We start from the raw sequence: 21,717 nt of genomic DNA, 5'->3' as shown, positions 1-21,717 counted from the left end.
GGAAAAATCGAGAGTTCTTCACTGCGACACTAGGTGGCTGTTTACAATGAGTCCTGCTGTGTCACTTGTTATGGCCACTGCCTCCGGCACAAGTCCTTCACATGGAAGTTACCTAAACATGTGATTGATAATGGGAGTCTCATTCTGACCTCAGAGCAAGTGACTTGCTGTGGTGGCACCTGGTGTCGTAATGAAGAGCCCCAGATAATGGGGGATATTGAGGCAGATTTGGGGCCAGAATGCTCCAGACTGCTCCCAGAGTATTCTGGCCCATGCAATCAGGATCCTGGTGACATGTAGAGTTTACTTCAGGCATACTCTGAACTGAAATTGATTTGAGATTAGATAGCAAGACTAAGAGGCACTGGGATTATCTAGAGATGGAAAATTGCTGACTCAAGCTCAGAACACTGACAGAACTATTTAGAAGTCCTTGGAAAAAGTGGACTGGAATCCACAAATGCTTATGCTAGAAATTTCTTTCTTTCAATTAGACTCAAAGGTGATACTTAATTTCTTTATATCTCTTTAGACTGTAACAGACTAACATGGTTATGTTTTGACATATCACTACAACTCTTTAAGCTTCTCTGTGCTAGGAAACCTCTGTCTAGCTTTACCCTCTTGAGGCACAAGGAACTGGTGCAGTTCCAGAAATCCCACTAGGGCCCTTCCCAATTGGGATGACAATTTCATGCGGTTGTGGTGGTGGAGGAGGGCTACACATGTCTCCATCTGGTGGATCTGGATCTGCACAGGGGGCACCACCCGGCGACAAGCCTCGTTTGAAGCCTCCAGGGCTGCAAGAGTCTCTTCCATTCATCCGAATACTTCCCCCTCTCCCTGGCTCACTGGTGAGATCACTGTTGCACACGACAGCCCCCTGACTCTTTTGCACGGCTGGGAAGAGAAGGACCACACAGTGAGGTTTACAGGAAGAATGCACCAGAATGAAGGAAATTAGCAGGAACAATTTGGGGAAAGGGGGTCTCCCTGAGTTACTTACAGATGTTCACAGCACATTCTCCATCACCAATTCTGAAGGGGGAAAAAACAGAGTGAAAAATCTCAGCAGCTGAAGATGAAGACCCAGTTCACAAGCAGTTTCATATCTGCACTCTGCTGTATATGGTGAGGCTACAGAGCCATGTGTGGGGTTCTACCAAATGACCTAAAACATATAGCAGCAGAATGTGGATTTATAACCTGACAGGCACTGTAACAGTGGAGTCAGGGCTGGAAGAGTCAAAGTGGTGGGATGTTTTGATCTGCAGGGTTGATACTCTTCTTGGTTATCCTGCTCAGATTTCTGTCTTACCTCTAAACCTAGCCGCATTCCTCACACCAGTTTGAGAAGATGTACTTTTCTTACAACAGTACCTTGGTAAAAGCTATCCCTGTTGTCAGGGGGACAGCTGGTGGAAATCTGTCAGGCCTGAGTCCTGTCTCTTCAGAGGTTCAACACTAACAGGGCTTCCTACAACTTGGAGCAGCTGCAGGAGAAACAGCAGTACAATTCAGAGAGGATTCACTGCCTCATGGTGGTGGAGTCACTATGAGCAATCCCGCCTGATGTACTGCAACATACTTAGTTTTGAATGGGCAATTGAGACTAATTAAGGCGCAGCACAGACCGCCCCAAAGAGCCGGCCTGCACCGCCTCTTTTCACTCTGGATTGGGGCCAGGGCAGCCTCACCAGCAGCCCTGCGGCCCCAATCTGCCATTTTTCCAGGCCACAGAGAAGTGACAAAAAGCGACACCCCAGGAGTCACAGCCATGGGAGAAAGGGGCCACCTGCCTCTTTCCCCTTGGCATTGTTCCCGTGGCTGTTTGGTTGCCGCAGGAACGATGTGCACGACAAGAAGGAGCTCCATTTCGGAGCCCCTTCCCAGGCTGTAGCCAGGCCACCGTAAGCGGCCTGGGGTGGCGTGGAGACGTTACACATGTGCCACTCTATTTGAACGCGACACATGCGTGATGTCATCGTCACATGCCCCGTGTGTATGGCGCTGTGTAACGATGGCACTGTCCACACGTACTAGGGTTAGGGAGCATGTGGTTGGTGTGCGCTCCCTAACCTTAGTATCGGCGCGAATACAACGCTTTATGGCAGTCTCTACCAACTGTCAAAAAAGACCTGTAGCTGGCAGAGATAAAATGCTAGAATTGGTTTGTTGGGTTGGATCCACACTGCCATCTGCATTTTTGGACTCTCCAGGGTTGGGAGGGGGAGCTATGAGCACTGACATGATAGACGCTTGCACTTCAGAATGTGCTCCTACCTGGTGGGCTGGGCTTACATAGCCCTCTAGATGTTGTTAGATTACAGTTCCCAGCATTTTGCTACCATTAGCTATGCTGACTGGGGCTGATAGGCATTGTAGTCCAACAGCATCTGGACGACTGCATCATTTTCAACCCTGTACTCCACCACTGCAGACACATGTACACCTATATCAGCTGGAGTTACCTGGGCATTTAAAGAAGAAAGCTGCACTGTCCAGACAGCAGAAATATTAAGAGTTCACAAATAGATAACATTAAACACAAGCTTCAGTAGTAAATTCTTAAGAAGAAAATCACCACCACCACCACTTCCTCTGCTTAGTTCTTAATGGGACTTGAGCATCCATGGAGTTTGGTATCCATGGGAGGTCCTGGAATCAAACTCCACTGTACTTGTATACAGCTTTGGGTGTACAGAATAGACATGTGTCAGATTTACTGCAAGAAAACATATGAAATACTGGAGGGGCCAATGTGCCTACTCTTTGCAGTTTTCAGTATTGAGGTCTTGTTCAGATTTGAGCACCTTCTCAACTTGTTGTTGTCACTGTATGCCTTCAAGGTATTTCTGACTTATGACAATCCTAAGGCAAACCTATGACAGAGTCTTCTCTGCAAGATTTGTTCAGAGAAGGTTTGCCATTGCCCTCCCCTGAGGCTGAGGGAGTGTGAGTTGCCAAGGATATTGATGGCTGAGCAGGAATTTGAATCTGGGTCTCTCAGAGTCCTTGTTCAAAATTCAAATCACCATGCCATACTGTCTCACTTTATCAACAGTTCCAAACAAGCCTAACATTTCCATCTGCTGCCTGCTAATACACTGCCAACGACTTTACTTTGATATTCCAGCAGAGCCTCATAAATAGCCCTCCTGTTGTTTCCAGAAACATCTCTTTTACCTGTATTCTTCACCTTCCAAAAGTTTTCTGTAGGTGGCAATCTCAATATCTAGGGCCAGCTTGAGATTCATTAATTCCTGATACTCCCGTAGCTGGCAAGCCATGTCTTGCTTGGCCTTGTGCAGAGCATCCTCCAGATTCAACAGCTTGCATTTGGCATCTTTCACGGCCATCTCCCCACGCTCCTCTGCTCCAGCCACCCCCTCTTCCAGTTTGCAGCGCTGTAGGGCATGGGAAACAGAGAAGAGGCAAGAAACAAGGAGGGGAACAGACAAGAGCAAGGTGCCATACCATTAACACAGAGAGATGAATATCCATACCACCTATACTGAACTCAGGGCCTTATCACAAACAAACAAACAAACAAACAAACAGCTTCATTTATATACCGCTTCATACTGAACTAACAGTGTCTAAGCGGTTTACAACTGTAAGCTAATTGCCCTCAACAATCTGGGTACTCATTTTAGCGACCTCGGAAGGATGCAAGCCTGAATCAAGCTTGAGCCCTTTCGCTGGTATTGAACTTGCAACCTTATGGTTTTAAGTGAGTGGCTGCAGTACAGGAATTTAACCACTGCGCCACCAGGAAATTACATAGGAAAACCTCTAACAACTTGTGAATGGCAAATTCCCAGGCCTGTGACAATATGGTCAGGTGTGTTCCATGCCTTGTGCCAGATTCACCTCTCTTCTTGTTAGACAATATTGGAAATGAGCAATGCATACACATCTTGTGTTCCCTTCCACTGAAGCTCTCATCTTTGGGATTATCGTATTTATGCTTCATACATAAATTTCTATTTTTTGTGAAGGTTTTTTAAAGCTCAAAAATATACAGATTTGTGACTGACAAGTGTGTTTGGTTCTGTGTTCAAGTTCTAGAAGACGTAAACTTAAAATGTGAAGGCAGCCCATTTCTCATTATTGGAAATATCACCAGAACTGATGTGTCCAAGAGGGACCCCTATTCCCATGGCCACTTTGTTTACATAATTAAGTCCCTTTTCATGCTACTAGTGGGCAGTGAAGGAATAGGTGAATGCTTCCCATGAAAAATGACCAAAGCTTGGAATAGGTTCTTCTTTGAGATTTAACTCCCAGGATTACCATTACTACCTGGGGATTTAGGAAGAAACAATGTATCACCCACCATATAGAAAACCAGAACATTGCAGACAGAAAAATTCTCTCCATAGCCTAAAATGATATTGAACAGAATGATAACCTGAAACCAAAAATGAAATAGAAAATTCTACTACAATTTTCCAAAAAGCAAAGTAGAATATTTGGTCTCTTTTGCTTGCCATGGAATCAGTAGGGACAAGATCATCCTTGCATGGCAGCTGGCTCTAATGGGCCTTGTGTCATCTAGCAGAGTGAGAATGTTTGAATCAGCCTACTTCTTTCTATAGGCCAATACAAGCCCAGTAGTTCCCCAATAATATATCCCTTCACTAGCTTGATAACATGTTATTTAGAAATACAATAGCCAGAAAACCATCCCATGGTATAGTAGCATAATAAAGATAGCAACTAGTGTAGCACTGTTGATGGATTTAAGTCCCTGGTTACCTGGGCTTTAACATTGCAGATTTCAGCTTGCAATCTCTGAACTGTCCGGGTCAGTTCGTCAAGTTCATCTTTGAAATTGCGGAGGTTGTCACAGTGTTTGGCAGCTGTGGTCTTCAGTTCCTGATACTGCAGTGGAAGAAGTTACAGATGAACAAAGTATCAACAGGTCCTCAAACAAACCAAGCCTGAACAATTCCTAGAAGACAATATGACTAAATTGAAACTGTCATACTTTGGCCATATCATGACAAGACATGACTCACTAAAAAGATAATATTTGTTTAGGGACTGCATTCCAGATAGATAGACTCAATCAAGGAAACTATGGCCCTGAGTCTTCAAGACATGAGCAGAGTGGTTAATGATAGGTTGGCTTAGAAGTCTCTCATTCATACAGTTGCCATAAGTCAAAGTCAACTTGATGGCAGTTAACAAGAACAAAAAACGATCAGTGCACCAGAAATCCACATGAATATATGGAGCACTGAACCTGCAGCTTTTTCCACAACAAAATGTTTAGTTTATCCCTGAGCTGTAATCCTTGGTAGTTCCATCTAGAGCAGACCCACTGAATTCCTGGGATTGACATAAGTGTTGAATCGTCATTGAACAATTGATCCAATTGGTTTTACTCTAGTCGGGACTCACCAATATGATTCTGGTCTATTTGTACATTCCTGTTCATTGGAGGCGAGGAATCTCTGGCTTCCAAATGCTGTTGGATCTCAGCTCACATCAGCTGTAGCCAACATAGCCAATGGTCAGGAGCTGCAGAAACTATAGACCAACAGAACCTGGAAACCCAGAGATCTCTCACTCTAGTGCTGTGTTGACTGCATAAGGGTAAAATACAACACAGGGAAGCCATTCTAATGACAACCCTGCTGCATGGATGCCTTGAGTCTCTGTATTGGGAGGAAGGTGGGATATAAATAAACATAAACATAAACATAATAATAATAATAATAATAATAATAAGTAGTCCAACCCTTAAAATTGCTGTATATATTTAATCAGAATTCACATGCGACACCTTCAGCTCAGTGGCAAAGCATGGGCATTGTATTTGCAAAGATACTCATACTAGGGATACTGAAATCAACATACCTGGCATTGACACCAAGCCTCGGCCTCTGCTCGACTCCGGGATGAAATGTCTTCATACCGACAGCGGAACTCTTCAATGATGCAAGCCACATCCAGGTCTCGGCTGTTGTCCATTTTCACTGTGACAGAGGTGTCTGAAATAGATGACTGTAGCTCACAGATTTCCTGCAGAGAACACAAAGTATTTCACCTGATGCTATTGGACTGTCTTGCTTTCACAACTCAGTTCTTTTGTTGTTGTTAAAGGCCTTCAAGTCTTATGGCAGGTTTTCTTGGCAAGATTTCTGTATCAGAGGAGGTTTGCCTTTGTCTTCTTCTGAGGCTGGGACAATGTGACTTGCCCAAGGTCACCCAATGTATTTCCATCACTGAACAAGTATTTAATTTAGCAGGGGAGGAGGGTGGAATCTTGTCCTTCCCAGTAGGTTCAGGCATAATCAGACTGTTTCATTTTCTCTTAGATTGTCTACTCTTTCTTGATCACATTCTGATGCTGCATGGCCATATGTGCCCTAGTTTTCATCTGTTAAGAGGGTATGCATATGGGCCCAAATTAGTCATTGTTTTTACTCCAGGGCTCTAACTACCTTAATCTGGTTTTGCCTCCCCAGAGCCTATATATAATAACTTATACGGACATTCCATTTATTTCAATGAATCCTAGGAACTTATGGTTGGTGACTGAAGGGAGCAATTTTCTGTCTCTGAGAGACATTGAGGGTTAGACAGATTGCCAAAAATGCTACTCCCTCCCTCCCACCCCAAAAAAGCGCTGATAGTTGCTAGAAGTCCATTGCTTAACAATGTGAGGGCCCCTGCAACATATTTATACTGTAAATATCAAAGCCCAGTGACTTCCTAGAGCCCTTTCACACAGCTACAACACTGTGGTTCTACTTTAACAGTCATAGTTCCATGCTATGGAATCCTGGGATTTGTAGTTTGGTCAGAGGCCCCAGAGGAACTCCCTTGCTGAGGACTCTAAATACTACATGAAACTACACAGTGCAGAAGAAATTCACCCTTTTGTCCTATACTGTAGAAATAATGCAACTTGACACTACGTTAACTGTCATGGCTACATCCTACAGAATCCTGGGATTTGTAGTTTTATGAGGCTCCACTACTCATTGGCAGAGAAGGCTAAAGACCTTGTAAAAAAACAACTTCCAGGATTCCATTTGATAGTACTTAAAGTGGTGTCAAACTACATTATTTTTGTAGTACAGATGAAGCCTTGAAGAGGAAAGCTGAGTTTGGAATATGGGAGGGTTACCTTTCCCATGGGTACAGTGTACATCTGTAGTGTAGAACTAATGCTGTTTTACACCACTTTTAGTGCTCTAGCTCCATCCTTGGGGGCTGTAGGTGGTTCCCAGGATTTGCACTTTGCCCCCTCCCTCTCATCTTACATAACTGTTTGTGAGAAAAACACATGAAGCTACTTTCCTAGAGTGGTGATGGAGGATTATTTAATGTACTAATGTGTTGCTGTTACCTCCTCAAAGCTAGTTTTGAAAAAGCAAATGTCTTGCATCAGGGTCTCCACTTTGGCTTCTTTCTCTGACTTGTCCATAAAAACACAATCCACTTCCTAGAGGAAGAAAAAACATGTTTAATGATGGTGGAGCAAATTTTAACTAAAATTCAACATTCACTAAAATCTCCAAATGTGAAAAGATCAAATTTGTACTCAGCCCAATACATTTGAGAAAGAAAGAAAGAAAGAAAGAAAGAAAGAAAGAACTGTTAATGCATGGTATTGCTTGCCCAGTAGAATGTATGTGACTTAAAAATTCAGCCACTCAAAACTTATCCCATCTACACAATTCCACAAAATCTGAAATGTATGGATCCTTAACAGTCATTTTTCACAATGCTGCTGGTGATTTTGAGATACAAAAGACTGCAGCAACTATAGGAACACAACATTAATTTCCGACACAAATAAAATATGCTCAAAATTCTGCATCACTGATTCCAATCATATATGAAGAATGAAATCCCAGAGATGCAATCAGGATTCAGAAAAAGAAGAGGCACTTGGGACCACATTACAAACATACGATGGTTAATGGAGAGCACAAAGGAATTTCAGAAGAAAATCAGCATGTTTTTATAGACCAGTGGTGGCGAACCTATGGCACGCATGCCAGAGGTGGCACTCAGAGCCCTCTCTGTGAGCATGTGTGCTGTTGCCCCAGCACAGAGTTTGCCAGAGTTTCTTACTAGAAAGCCAGAGGGACATGGCACTTTGTGATAATTAAGTGGATTTTGAGTTGCAGTTGGGCATTCAGCCTCTAAAAGCTTTGCCATCACTGTTATAGACTATAGGAAAGCCTTTGATTGCATAGATTATGAAAAGGTATGGAATGCTGTTAAAGATATGAGTATGCCACTACAAGTGATAGTCCTGATGAGAAATCAGTACTTAGGACAGGAGGCTACTGTTAGGCCAGAACATAGAGAAACAGAATGGTTTCCAATTGGCAAGGGGCTCAGGCAAAGCTGCATTCTAGTACCCTACCTGCTCAACTAGTACACAGAAAATATCATATGAAGAATAGGTTTGGACTCAGAAGAAGGATGAATGAAGACAGGAAGAAGGAACTTTAACAATATGCAGATAATACTATACTATTAGCGAAAAACATCATAAACTTGGGATAACTACTAAGGTAGGTCAAGGAAGAAAGTGCAAAGGCAGGCTTGCTGCTGAACATAAAGAAAACAAAAATAATAACTATGGATGATCTACATAAACTCAACCTAGATGATGGGAAAATTGAAATCATTGAAGATTTCCCATACCTTAGATGAAACATTTATCAGAATTGAGATTTCAATCAAGAAATAAGAAGATGTCCAAGAATGGGAAGAGCAGCAATGAAAGAACTAGACAAGATCCTAAAGTGTAAACATATACAGCTGAGCTCAAAAGTTAGACTCATGCAATCCATTGTATTCTCCATCACCATGTATGGATGTGGGAGATGGACAGTGAATAAAGCCAGCAGAAAGAAAATCAACTCATTTGAGATGTGGTGCTGAAGAAAAGTGCTAAGGATGCTGTGGACAGCCAAAGAGACAAGCAAATGGGTCTTTGAACAAATCAAGCCTGAACAATCCCCAGAAGCCAAGATGACAAAACTGAAGCTGTTGTACTTTGGCCACATCATGAGAAGGCATGAGTCACTACAAAAGGCGATAATGCTAGGGAAGGTAGAAGGCAGTAGAAAGAGAGGAAGACTGCACACCTAATGGATAGACTCAATCAGGAAGGTCATGGGCCTGAAATAACAAGACCTAAGTAGAGCAGTACAGGACAGCGGGTCTTGGAGATGTCTCCTTCACAGGATCACCATGAGTTGGAGCCATCTAAAGGGCTGTTAATGACAAAATATCAGGATGGAAATGATACCACTGTCTTGGAGGTTGTGCAAGATTAGACATCTTATCAGGGGTGTGCAAATGAAAGTACTCTTCTGCAGTAGGCAAGTGTGAAGTCATTGTCATATGCTCTGCCACTGGTTGTACAAGAGTGGTACAACTGCAGCATAGTATCACACACATATACTAGTATGTATATGTGCTCAGCACATACTGAACAAGATTTTGAACCTTTGAAATTTCAGCCCATTTCAAAATATAGTCATAGGCGCTGTACAGACTGCCCCTTTGGGGCAGCCTGCACCTGCATCTTTCCCCGACGGATCAGGGCCTCAGCTGCCACAGCAGCATCCATGAGGCCCTGATCCGCCGCTTTTCCAGGCCACAGGGAAGCGGCAAAAGGCCGCTTCCCCGCGGCCTGGAAAGGGGTGTCCTTGGGGCTTCATGCCCCAAGGACACCCCGACAGCGGCGGGGAACAAGAGAAAGGGGCCGCTCAGAGCTCCTTCCATTTCGGAGCTCCTTCTGGCGCCGCTGAAAGGGCGCTATAGGCACCCCATTTAGAGGCGGCGCAGTTGTGACATCGTAATAGCGGCACCCATCTAGAAAGACCTCTTCCAACACATTCTATGAATGGGACCAATCCTTGGGCCTCCATAGGGAATTGAAGTTTCTGTCCCTTTTCCACCTAACTTCCTTCAGTCAGCTGTTCAAAAGGGCTGATAATATCTAAATTCTTCTATATTTTGTTCTAACATACACAAATGTAAAATCTGAAAAGATTTTGTCTTTCCTCACTGGATGAGAATATTAGAGTCTTTGCACTTTTTTAAAAAAAAGTTTTGGTGCAAATTTCATTATTTCTGTGCAAAATGCATTTGGTTTTGTGTATAAGATACATTTTTTCAAGAAAAACACACCCCACAAACAGACCAAGATGGCATCACAACCTTTTCCTGACATAGATTTGGCTGGTATTATGATTAATTGCTCAATTCTGAATCCAGGACTCTCTCATTTACTCTACAGATATTATACCATGTTGGCTCTCCAGACTGAAGTCCAAGGTGGTTATCAAAAATGTATTTTAGCCACTACTTGCCTTTTTAAGTATCACATATTCATTTTCAGCACTGGCTCTCCTATTGTATTCTTCTTCATATCTGGGAAGATTAGCAAGAGTTTATGTATTAGTAAGGAACTAATAATAATTAGGCAATAATCCTGTATCCACATGATCAGGGGTAAGACCTGTTGAACCCATAGGAAATTATTTTTCTGTAAACATGTGTTAGATTGCATTGTCAAACTATCATGCTGCATCCTATTGCGTGCAAGGCCTGAAAAAATATAATGCATGTACCTGAATGCATAGATTTGGTAAAGCTGGATTTGGTAAAGCTGTCTTCTTCATGGATTGAACTGGAGGGATTGAAGGACCCATCATTCCTACCCAGCATTGTGAAAGCTGTAATCTGACCCTTTCAAAGAGGACCAGTTATAGTATACTTTATTAAGTTCAGAGCTTGGAAAAATTACTTTTTTGGACCAAAAATAACATGGTCACTGGATATGCTGGTAAGGGTGTATAGATCTGGGAGTGGTGATTCAAAAAAGTAATTTTTCCATACTCTGCTCTTATCTCTGCTCCCCACTTGCCTCCCAAGATGCTACCGTGCAGAAGGCTTCTAATAGCAGATCAACAGTGTCCATTCACAGTACAGCTGACCCTTGCTTTATGCGGGGGATCCATTCCGGACCCCTCACATAAAGTGAATTCTGCGCATACTCAAGACCCATTTAGGTGAATGGGGCACTCCTATGTGTGGTGTAGCGTGCATGCTACAGGCACGTGCACCATTCATCTAAACGGGGCTTCCTTTCCGTGTGACATCATGTCCGTGTATGGGAAGCCTGCGTATGGGGCGGGCCAACTGTATAGCTGCTCTTCCCCATTTTCACTTGTTCTGTGTTTTTAATCAATTCTGTGTTGTGTTCCCTGCCTACCTCTTCAAAACCAATGTGAATCAATTCCAGCTTTACTAATGTTTGCAGCTTCTCACTACACACCTCTCTTCTTTCTGTTTTTTTTCCTCCAGTTTTTATTTCCTTGCAGGCACTTGCCTTTAGCCATCTCATCATAATCCCCTGGGTCAAACTCTTCAGCATTATATTTTGCCAATCTATCCCCTGCTATTCCTTCATGTCCTTACACTCTTCTTTTGTAGGTTTGAGATTTCCCCCCTATACCTTCTTCTGCCTTGTCTGAGAAATTCAGTGAATAATTCACAAAGACCCTTTGGTTCACCCTGTCCTTCCATGATAAATGGCCAACTGGACAATCTGTCAGTAAGTATGTTACATACAGTGAAGCTCTAGATAATTGAAGCAAAGTAGTTGCTATTGTGCTGGAGCACCCTTCTTTCAGAGTACTTAACATAACATTTAATCCACCCCTGTTGCTCACTTCTTCTTGTTCCCTTCCATTGTATCTCTCCAATTGTTCATTTCCACCTGCAGCTGATTCCTCTCCCACTGAAGACACTCCAGTTCCTTCTTTAGTATACTGATGTATTCGTGAAATAGGGGCTCCATGTTGCTTTTCTGGCGCTTCTTTTCTTTCAAGAAATCCCATTTGGTCTTCAGCATCATGTTGTGCTGCTCCAGGAATCGAACCTACAGTAAATGGATAGGAGCAGAAATGATTGGTGGGGACATTTCCAAGAACAGCCAGCACATTGATGTTCTTTCTTTGGTTTCTTGCACAGTTAACAGTATTATCCAAATGAGGGAGAAATCTTTGCTGAAATAGTAAATAATCCAAATTTCATGCATCTTTACCCTGGGTTAGCCCAATACATTTTGCTGCCTACAAGAGGGCATCTCCTTCCCATTCCCTGTGGAGTAGGTGAATAATAGGCTGCCAGTTGACAGGACAGTATCCTATACCACAAAACAAGCAATGGGCTGATGTGTGAGGGGGGGGGGCAGGGGGGTACAAAGAAGAAAGGACATGTGGAATCTGGTGCTCTGCCTTCCAATAAATGAAGATGATTGGGAACTTCTGTCAGTTGTTTAATTCAGCCTCTCTAATAGTAGAGCTGACCTGATCATGGTCTGTTTATTGTTCCCAACTACAATAACTGACTCATTGAATTAATAGTAACTGGGTAAGTCTATATGGCATAGTGGTTTGAATGTTAGATTACCATTGTGGAGAACAGGGTTCAATTCCCTGCTTGGTCATGAAACCTACTGGGTGACCTTGGGCAAGTGACATGCTCTCAGCCTCAGGGGAAGGCAATGGCAAACCTCCTCCGAAAAAATCTTGTCAAGAAAACCTCAAGATAGGTGCACCTCAGGGTCGCCATAAGTCAAAAATGACTTGAAGGCACACAACAACAACAACAACAACAACAACAACAACAACAACAGAGTCTACACTTATGTTAAGTCCTATTGATGCAGTGGGTTGACTCTAGTTAGGACTAAGAATAGGATTCAGTCCTGTATATGTGATAGTCTTGTACAATTTCCTTCCTCATGCTTTTCAATAGTGGAGGCAGTGCTCCTTAGAAAGGGATGCATTCACTCAAGGCAGAAACGAAATGCTGATGGATCAATCATGCAACCAGGAGTATTATTTTCCTCATGAAAGCCTCATGGCCATGAGAAGTAAAAGAAAACCTCCATGTTCATAAGCAGCATAACCCTGAATATCAGATGCTACAGACCAGTGATCTTAATCATCATACATTTAATTCTCTCATTATTATTATTATTATTATTATTATTATTAAACTTTATTTCTATAGCGCTGTAATTATACACAGCGCTGTACAAAGTCGGTAAAATCAGGAGTAAATAAAAGCAAGAATGAACCATTTTTGTCCTTGCTTCTGGGAAATCACTTAAAACTGTACAAGTGTTGAAGACTAATCACCCTTTGGAAACTGTTCTGTGCAAAACAATTCATTTTTTTTTAAATGAACAGAAATCTGGTTTCCTGTATAGAAAAGAACATTTTCTGTGCAGAAAATAATATCCTTTCACAGAAAATAATACTTCTGCAGAGAAAAAGGTGTTTTGTATGCAAAAACCCACATGTCTTTGTTCCTCAGAATAAGCCCCAAACTGCAAAGACTCTCACTTGTTGCAACATTTAGGAAACCTTTTTTAAATAAAAAAATAAAAAATATATTTTAATATATTTTTCTCTTCGGAGAAATTATTACTACAGAGAAATTATATAGGAATTTGTTGCTCAAACTGGAGGGGGAAAATTGTTTTGTTCATTTTTTTAAAATACACTGATCAAATTTTTACTCCCTGGATGAACACTAGAATCTATTCACCTGCCTGGTTGCACACTCCTCCAAATTTTGCATGTAAAATGATATACATTTTTCAGCATCCATCTGATGCTGGATGAAGTGATGAGTGATTATGAGCAAAAAGAGACAATGGTTGACTCAATGTACTGTTTGCTAGTTTTTCCCAGAGTTCTGGCACAATACTGGACTTGATGTGACTTGCCCAAGACCACAAAAGAAATGCATGCAGAGTGGAGGTTAGGGCCGATTTCCAAAGACTGACACGTTTTTCTTCTCCAACATCCTTTAAATACGTCAGTCTTGAGAATGAGTGAATTGCCTGAAATCACACTGTTCTGATCCCATGGCACCAGACTACCAGGACATTCAGTCAACCAAATATTAATTACTAAAATCCAAAACTCTAAGACAAGGGTAGGAAAACTTTGGTTCTACAGACATTTTGGACTTGAATTTCCAGAAGTCCCAGAGAGCATAGTCAATGGTAAGTAGTTATGTAATTAATCTGAAAATCAAGTATTTTTCAAGTGGTAAAGCCCAGACATAATTAAGTTCTTTATGAATTAGTTACATTCATTTAGTTATTCCTTTCAGCGGCAGTTGGTGGCTTTCATGGAGGAACAGAGCAGTGAATCTACTCTGGGTTTTACTTCCACTTTTAAAGGAATTTTCCAAGACACTGAACCTGGGGGATACAGGTCCTCATCTTGAATACCTTCCTTAAAGTTCAGACTAATACCCAGAGTGAATTCAGCACCACATTGACATTGAAGCCATCACCTGCCATTAATGCCTTTCCTCTGGTGAGATCAAGGTGTCTTCCCAAGAATCCTGTGAGGTAAGTCAGGCTTAGAGAGAGTGAATAGCTCAAGGTCACTCAGTGAATTTATGGCTTGGCGGTAAAAAAAATTGAGGAAAAATCTTAAAATTTGAGATAAATCAAATTTAAGGCTATAAAAAGTTGGGAAAGGATCAGACAAAACTGGAAAAATAAAAAATGTATAGAAACCAAAACTGACATATCTGTCTGTCTTGAATCTACACCAATGGTGTTGTGTGTCTGTGTCTGTGTGTGTGTGTGTGTGTGATCACTCCAGCTGATACTCCAGAGGAAGGGTGACATCTGGTTAGGCCGTCCTTTGCCTTCTGTGCAGGAGGGGCAGATGTGCACCCTGCTTGGCTGCTCCATTGCAGGGCATCACATCCTTCCAATCCCAGGTGACACCTTCCAACTGTGTGACACCCTAGCAAGTGACGCCATTGCTCTACACTAGCTGCATCAACATCAGATCCTTAAAACATACCAGTCAGTCATTTGCTTCTCATTTGTTTCTAATCCCTCCCCCCAAAAACTGCATTTGTATATATAAAACACTGAAAACAAATTGAAAGAGAGCCAGAGCCTTCCACACTATGCAATTATAGCACTATGATTCCAACTCTATGATTCTATGATTTTATTTTTATCCTGCCTTTTCCCAAGTTGGGACCCAAGGTGGCTCACAACACACACACACACACACACACATTAAAACAACACTTTAAAAACAGATTTTTCCAATCTAAAGTCCAGCTATTCCTAAGGCTGATTCCTCCCCAACTTTTTGCACCATTTAATTTGATTACTCCCCAATTTTAAGATCCCCTCCCCCCGCCAACTTCAAGTGGAAATTTAAACTTGCTTGTATGGATGCATTTTTATATAAAGTGAAAAATTGCACTGGCTTGTGTGGATGCATTTTTGTATAATGTTTTCCCCAACAGATACGTTTTTGCAAACAGTTTCCCAACTATATTGGATTTTCACTTTTATTTCTGCCACTGGCACATTTTTGTATGCATTTTTAAAAAGTGGATAATGCTATGGTGAAATTTTGAGAAGACTAATCAGCATGGTGTAGTAATTTAAGCATTGGACTACGACTCTGGACACCAGGATTCAATTCCCCACTCACCAATGAAACCCACTGGGTGACTATGGGCAAGTCATATGCTCTCAGCCTCAGGGGAAGGCAATGGCAAACTTCCTTTGAACAAATCTTGCCAAGAAAACACCATGATAGCTTCACCTTAGGGTTACCATAAGTCAGAAATTACTTGAAGTCACACAACAACAACAACAACAACAACAACAACGTGTTGCTGAACAAATAAAATTTGCCTTGCATATGGCTTCAAATGTGCCAAATCCTGTGAGTTTGCATAGATATGAAACCAAAATGAATTTCTTCTCCAATCTATAAAGTAGAGGACTTCTTTCCTTCTTACCTTGTCAATGAAACAGGCAAACTTGCTGTTCAGGCACTGGAGTTGGTTCTTCTCTTGGCATTTCACTGCTTGAGCTGATGAGTTGATCTCTAGATTGAGAGGTTGCAGCAAAGCCTTATTACAAGTTACTGGTGTGATGGAGGGATTACCAGTTGTACCATGCCCAGCTTGATTGAGTCCATAAGAGCTAAACAAACTGTAACCATATCCAGCACCAGAGTTGCCATATCCTGGGCCAATTCCCCGTTGGCCATATCCATATCTTGCAGAATGGTAGCTACCCCCTGCGATCCTAGGTCCATGAGAGCTGGATCCACTCAGACTTTGGCTGCTAAAGTAACCAGCTCCCTTTAAACCAGAGTGATATCCCTTGGAAGTAGAAGGAAAACCAAGGTGGTTTCTGCTCCCAATTGATGGGAGGAAAGCTGAGCAAGATGTGAAGCTACTAGGTCTCTTTCCAGGGCTCGGGGAAGAAGACATTGCTTCTCTAGAGAATGTGTTTGCAAAACAAAGAGGGTAAGAATGCAGGAAGGGCCAGTGAGAAACAGTCTGATTCTGTCCGAAAAGAGCTTGGCCTTTATATTTCTTTGGGGATCTGGGCTTGGTTGCTTCATCATGGGGAGATCAGAAAAAAATCTAGCATTTATGAGCTTCAAAGGCTTTGCTTTTGCTTCATAAAAGAAGGGAAAGTGTAGCTTATAGAGTCTATAAATGATACTCTGTATGCTAACAGTCATAATCGAAAATGCCCTGCCTAAAGAAAAAACAAAACACTACTCATATCCCCCCCCCCCCAGTTTTTCTGGTTTCTGTAGTGGACCGGGCATTAATGATTCAGTTGGACAGGGTGGGAGACTCTGAAAATTCAACATCAGGAAAGGCAATCTGTTTAAAACCCAACAACCTCATTTCAAAACAAAACAAAACAAAAAACAGAACTTGGAACAATCACATTTTGGGGGACAGGATCAAACTGAGGCACTGTTATTGGTGGTAACTGCCTTTGAGTCATCTCTGGCCCACGACGACCCTTTGGATGAAACACCTCCAAGACTTCCTGTCTCCACTTTGATCCTGTAACTTAATTCCTGTCCTCCCAAATTGAGTCCATCCATCTAGCATGTGCTCTTCCTCTCTTACTGCTTCCCTCCACCTTTCCTAGCATTATTGTCTTGTCTAATGATTCATTCCTTCTCATGATGTAGCCAAAGTATGACAGCCTCAGTTTGATCATCTTGGTTTCCAGAGAGAGAGATCTGGCTTGATCTGCTCAAGAACCCAGTGGTTTGTCTTTTTGGGTGTCCACAGTATCCTCAGCATTCCTCTGGCACCAGTTCTCAAATGAATTGATTTTCTTCTTATCCACTTTCTTCTCGGTCCAGCTCTCACATCTGTACATGGTAATGGGGAATACAATGATTTTGATGATTTTGACTTTAGGGCTCCGTTGTATATCTTTACTCTTTGGGATCTTTTCTAGATCGTTCATAGCAGCCCTACCCATTCCTAGTCTTCTTCTGATCGATGCTTGATCCAAGCTATGACAAATCTTTTACTATTTTAATTTCCTCTTTGTCTAGGTTGAATTTATGTAAATCATCCGTAGTCATTATTTTTGGTTTCTTTATGTTCAGCATTAAGCCTGCCTTTACCCATTCTTCTTTTACCTTCCTTCATAATTGTTCCAAATTTATGATATTTTCTGCTATAGTTTGGTGTCATCCACATATCTTAGATTGTTGATGTTCCTTCTTTTTATCTTTATTCCTCCTTTTCCCAAGTCTAAGTCTACTCTTCATATGATATTTTCCACTTGAACATTACTTATGCAGGCACTTGTGATTTTTTTAAAGTTTGCATAATAAGAAAAGAAAAGAAAAGAAAAGAAAAGAAAAGAAAAGAAGAAGGCCCTCCCTCCATCCACTATCATCCAAAGGGAGAGAAGGGCAAGCCAGCTCCATCAGGCCTTACCTGAAAAGAAGAAGGCCCTCCCTCCATTCACCATCCAGAGGGAGAGAAGGGCAGGCCAGCTGCTTCGGGCCTAATTAGAGTAAGAGGAAGGGTCCTCCCTCCAGTCCATCTGTCATGGTCCAGGACTCAGAGGGAGAGAAGATCTGCTGGACTTTTCCCCTTCCCCACTGCGATTCCCTTCTCCTTTTGTGTCTTGTCTTTTTAGATTGTAAGCCTGAGGGCAGGGAAATGTCTAATTAACAATTTGTAAGCTGCTCTGATAGCTTTTTGGCTGAACAGCGAGGTATTAATAATAATAATAATAATAATAATAATAATGGTATCCAATTATTTCTTATCCAAACAGTTCGTCTAGTAAGTTGTTGTAGCTTCCACCCGCCAAAGCCAAGATGGCCACTGACAAACCTGGTGTGTGTGTGGGCTCTGTACTGGCTCTGAGGGATGCATTTCTTCTCCCCTCACCCCAACCCCATAAACTCAATATCCTCCATCTTTCCCCCCCACAAGCCCAAGATCCAGCCCAAATATGTGAATGCCACTTTTCACTCCACAAGTGGGTTTTTGGGATGACTCCTCAAATTATCTGGCACAGCCACTGGCTGGAATGTTCTGGGTAATGTAGTACCCAAAAATGTATTTTCCATACTCTGAATACTTCCAGCCCAAGTCAACTTCCTCTGCTAGTGTGCCCATGGAAAGTTTCATGGTTGAGGATTGGGGTTGTCAGCTCCTTGGGACCCCTCAGAGCAGTGTTTCCCAAAGGTGTTTGGACTTCAACTCCCAGAAACCATAGCCAGTTTGGCTAACAATCAGGAATTCTGGGAGCTGAAATCCAAAACATCTGGAGAACCAAAGTTTGAGAACTACTGCTCCAGAGGTTTCAGGGACTGCCAGAAAACAGAACCAGAAAGGCCCAGAAGTACACACACCTCTGGTTATGACAAATAATTTATTTTCAGTGTTGGGCATTACATGGGGAAGAGAACATGCCTAATTTTAAAATAAGTGTCACTAACTGTGGTGCAGTGGTTTGAGTGTTGGACTATGACTCTGGAGGCCACTGAGTGACCTTGGGCAAGTCACACTCTCTCCCTTTCAGAGAATGGCAATGGCATGCCCTCTCTGAAGAAATATCCCAAGAAAACTATGAACTCTATGAATCTGTTAGATTCCTAGGATCTTCAGGAGAAGACTTTCCCTTGGTCCTGCCAAGATCCCAGGCTCGCTTGGTAAGGACATGATAGAGACCCTTCTCAGTGGCTGCTCCCACTCTCTGGAACTGCCTTCCTCAGGAGGCTAGGCTGACCCCTCCCTGCTGGCCTTTCGCTGGCAAATAAAAACATTTTTATTCAGGCAGGCTTTTTAAAATCATGGCAGAGTGGCTTTTATGTGGGGTAGCTGTGTTTTAACTTTTGTATGTTTTTAATCTTAATTTTATACTGTTTTAACTGTGTTATTTTAATTTTTTTTTAATGTTTTATCTTGTGAGCCACCTTGGGTCTCTTTTTGGAAGAAAGATGGCATAAAATGAAATGAAAACAAACAAACAAACAAACAAACAAACAAACTATGGCACAAAACTGACACACTACCTGCCCACCTCATTGTCTCCTCAGTGCCTATGGCAGAGCTCCAAGGCAGCAACATGAACAACCTTAGCACTAAGAGATATGCCACCTCTGCTGCTTAGTGAGACTCCATTATTGTAGCTGTAGACCTAACAGTTAGTTGCATAACAGTATAACTCATTATATTGCATATTGCTCATTAGCTTACAATCACAATCTGGTGTAGTTATACATTTATTACTAGAATGTTAATTATAAGTGAGAGCCCATATGATATAGTGTTTGAGCATTGGACTATGACTCTGGAGACCAGAATTCAAATCCCGGCTCAGTGAGCTGAACCCACTGGGTGACCTTGGGCAAGTTACACTTTCTCAGCCATAGAGGATGGCAATGGGGCACATGCACACACACACACACACTCACAGAGAGAGAGAGAGAGAGAGAGAGAGAGAGACTGATAAAACTTGCCAAGAAAACTCCATGATAGGTTCACCTTGGGGTTTCAATAAGTCGGAAATGACTTGAAGGCAGCAACAATTTGTAATTACTGTAGTTGTTTCCAAATGAATTACACTTGTCCCTCCATATTCACTAGGGTTAGGGGCAGAAGATCCCCGTGAATATGGAAAAACCGCAAATAACAAAAATGCCATGTTTTTATCTAAGAGGACACCTCCCTAGAAATCTCTAGGTCCTCCAGTGCAACTCTGTGGTCAATGTCTGACAGATACTGACCATAGAACTTCTCTGGAGGAGCTACAAATGCCTAGTAGAGTGTTCTTTCTAGGAATCTCTAGGTCTTTCAGTGCAACTTTTAGTTAAAGTTGACCACAGAGTTGCACTGGAGGACCTAGGTATTCCTAAAGAGAACATATTAATCAAATCCACAAATATCAAATCTGCAAATATGGAGGGATGAGTGTACTTCCAAGTGATGATAACAGTGGCAGTGGTTGTTGCTGCTGTTTTAAGGCTAATGTTATTTTGAATTTAAGTTTTTTATTTGAGGTAAATAATATCTCAAGTATACTGTTAGAGCCAGTGTGGTTTAGTGTTTTGAGTGTTGGACTATGACTCTGGACCCCAGTTCTGCCATGGAAATCCACTGGGTGACCTTGGGCAAGTCACACTCTCTCAGCCTCAACAGAAGGCAATGGCAAACCTCTGAACAAATCTTGTCAAGAAAACCCCATGAGAAGTTCACCTTAGGCTTTCCATAAGTTGGAAATAACTTGAAGGCACACAACAACAACAACAACAAAATGTACTGTTCCTATCACACATACACACAGAGAGAGGATTTCCTGATAAATCTAGAATATAAATGAAAACATATTTCCCAAGGAATAAATATCTCAACAGTTATAGTTGTTGTTGTGTGCCTTCAAGACATTTCTGACTTATGGTGACCCTGAGATGAATTTACCACATGTTTTCTTGGCAAAATTTATTCAGAGGATGTGTGCCTTTGTCTTCTTCTGAGGCTGAGATAATGTGACTTGTCCAGGGTCACCCAGTGGGTTTTGTGGTCAAGCAGGGATTGAATTCTGGTCTCTGGAGTTGTAATCCAACACTCAAACCACCATGCTGTACACAATCATAAATTGGGTTACAATGGCATAACTTCCCAACAGGATGGCAGCTAATGTTCTTAAACTTCTCCCTACTAGAAGTACTTGGGCGAAATAAAAGGGGTGAGTACATTAATGTTTTCCTTTCCTGCTCCCCAGTTCTGTATCAAATACAGCAGTGGGATATAAGAACCACCTAGCATCATGTCTGTATTTAGTGGAGACATCAGTGGAGGTTTACCTTTGCCTTCTTCTGAGGCTTGGAGAAGGTGACTTGCCCAAGGTCACCCAATGAGTTTCCATGGCTATGAGGGATTCAAACCCTGGTCCCCAGAGTCATAGTCCAATACTCAGTCTATTTATACTATGCCTGCTCTATTTCAATGTGCTTATTTCTATAAAGGACCCTAAATAACTCAGGATAAGTTTTGATGGACACACATTCATACATACAAACTGTTCCATTTCCAATTTCCATTCAAAAACTTGAATAAGCACAATGACATATATGTAAATATATGTTTTCATGCATATTTACACAGAATTCTGAATGTGGGTCAGCCCTGAAAGAAGGCTCAGTTCTGTACCCACCAAGCCAGATTTTGTGACCTGACTAAATGTTGGAAATGTAGCCACAGTTGCAGAGGCATCACTAGGGCTGGTGTCACTCAGTGCAGCAACTCATAGTGTCACCCCCCCCACACACACACACACCTCCCATAACAGGTCATACAGAATCCTTAGTG

General features: G+C 42.0%; 1 protein-coding gene across 1 annotated transcript; it reads right to left on the bottom strand.

Moving 5' to 3' along the window:
- Positions 1 to 616: 616 nt before the first annotated feature.
- Positions 617 to 16,338, bottom strand: LOC121922230 (keratin, type II cuticular Hb5-like). Its single transcript, XM_042451363.1, has 9 exons — positions 15,859 to 16,338; positions 11,724 to 11,932; positions 10,359 to 10,419; positions 7,367 to 7,462; positions 5,869 to 6,033; positions 4,762 to 4,887; positions 3,187 to 3,407; positions 1,007 to 1,038; positions 617 to 900 (listed from the first exon to the last, which is right to left on the bottom strand). Exons 1-9 carry the CDS (start codon positions 16,336 to 16,338, stop codon positions 617 to 619), a joined length of 1,674 nt encoding a protein of 557 aa, XP_042307297.1.
- Between the last annotated feature and the right edge of the window lie 5,379 nt (positions 16,339 to 21,717).

This window comes from Sceloporus undulatus, chromosome 2 (genome assembly GCF_019175285.1).
Source record: "Sceloporus undulatus isolate JIND9_A2432 ecotype Alabama chromosome 2, SceUnd_v1.1, whole genome shotgun sequence".
NCBI classification, from domain to species: domain Eukaryota; kingdom Metazoa; phylum Chordata; class Lepidosauria; order Squamata; family Phrynosomatidae; genus Sceloporus; species Sceloporus undulatus.
Note: the sequence above shows the minus strand (reverse complement) of the source record. Positions and strands in the feature narration are given on the sequence as shown.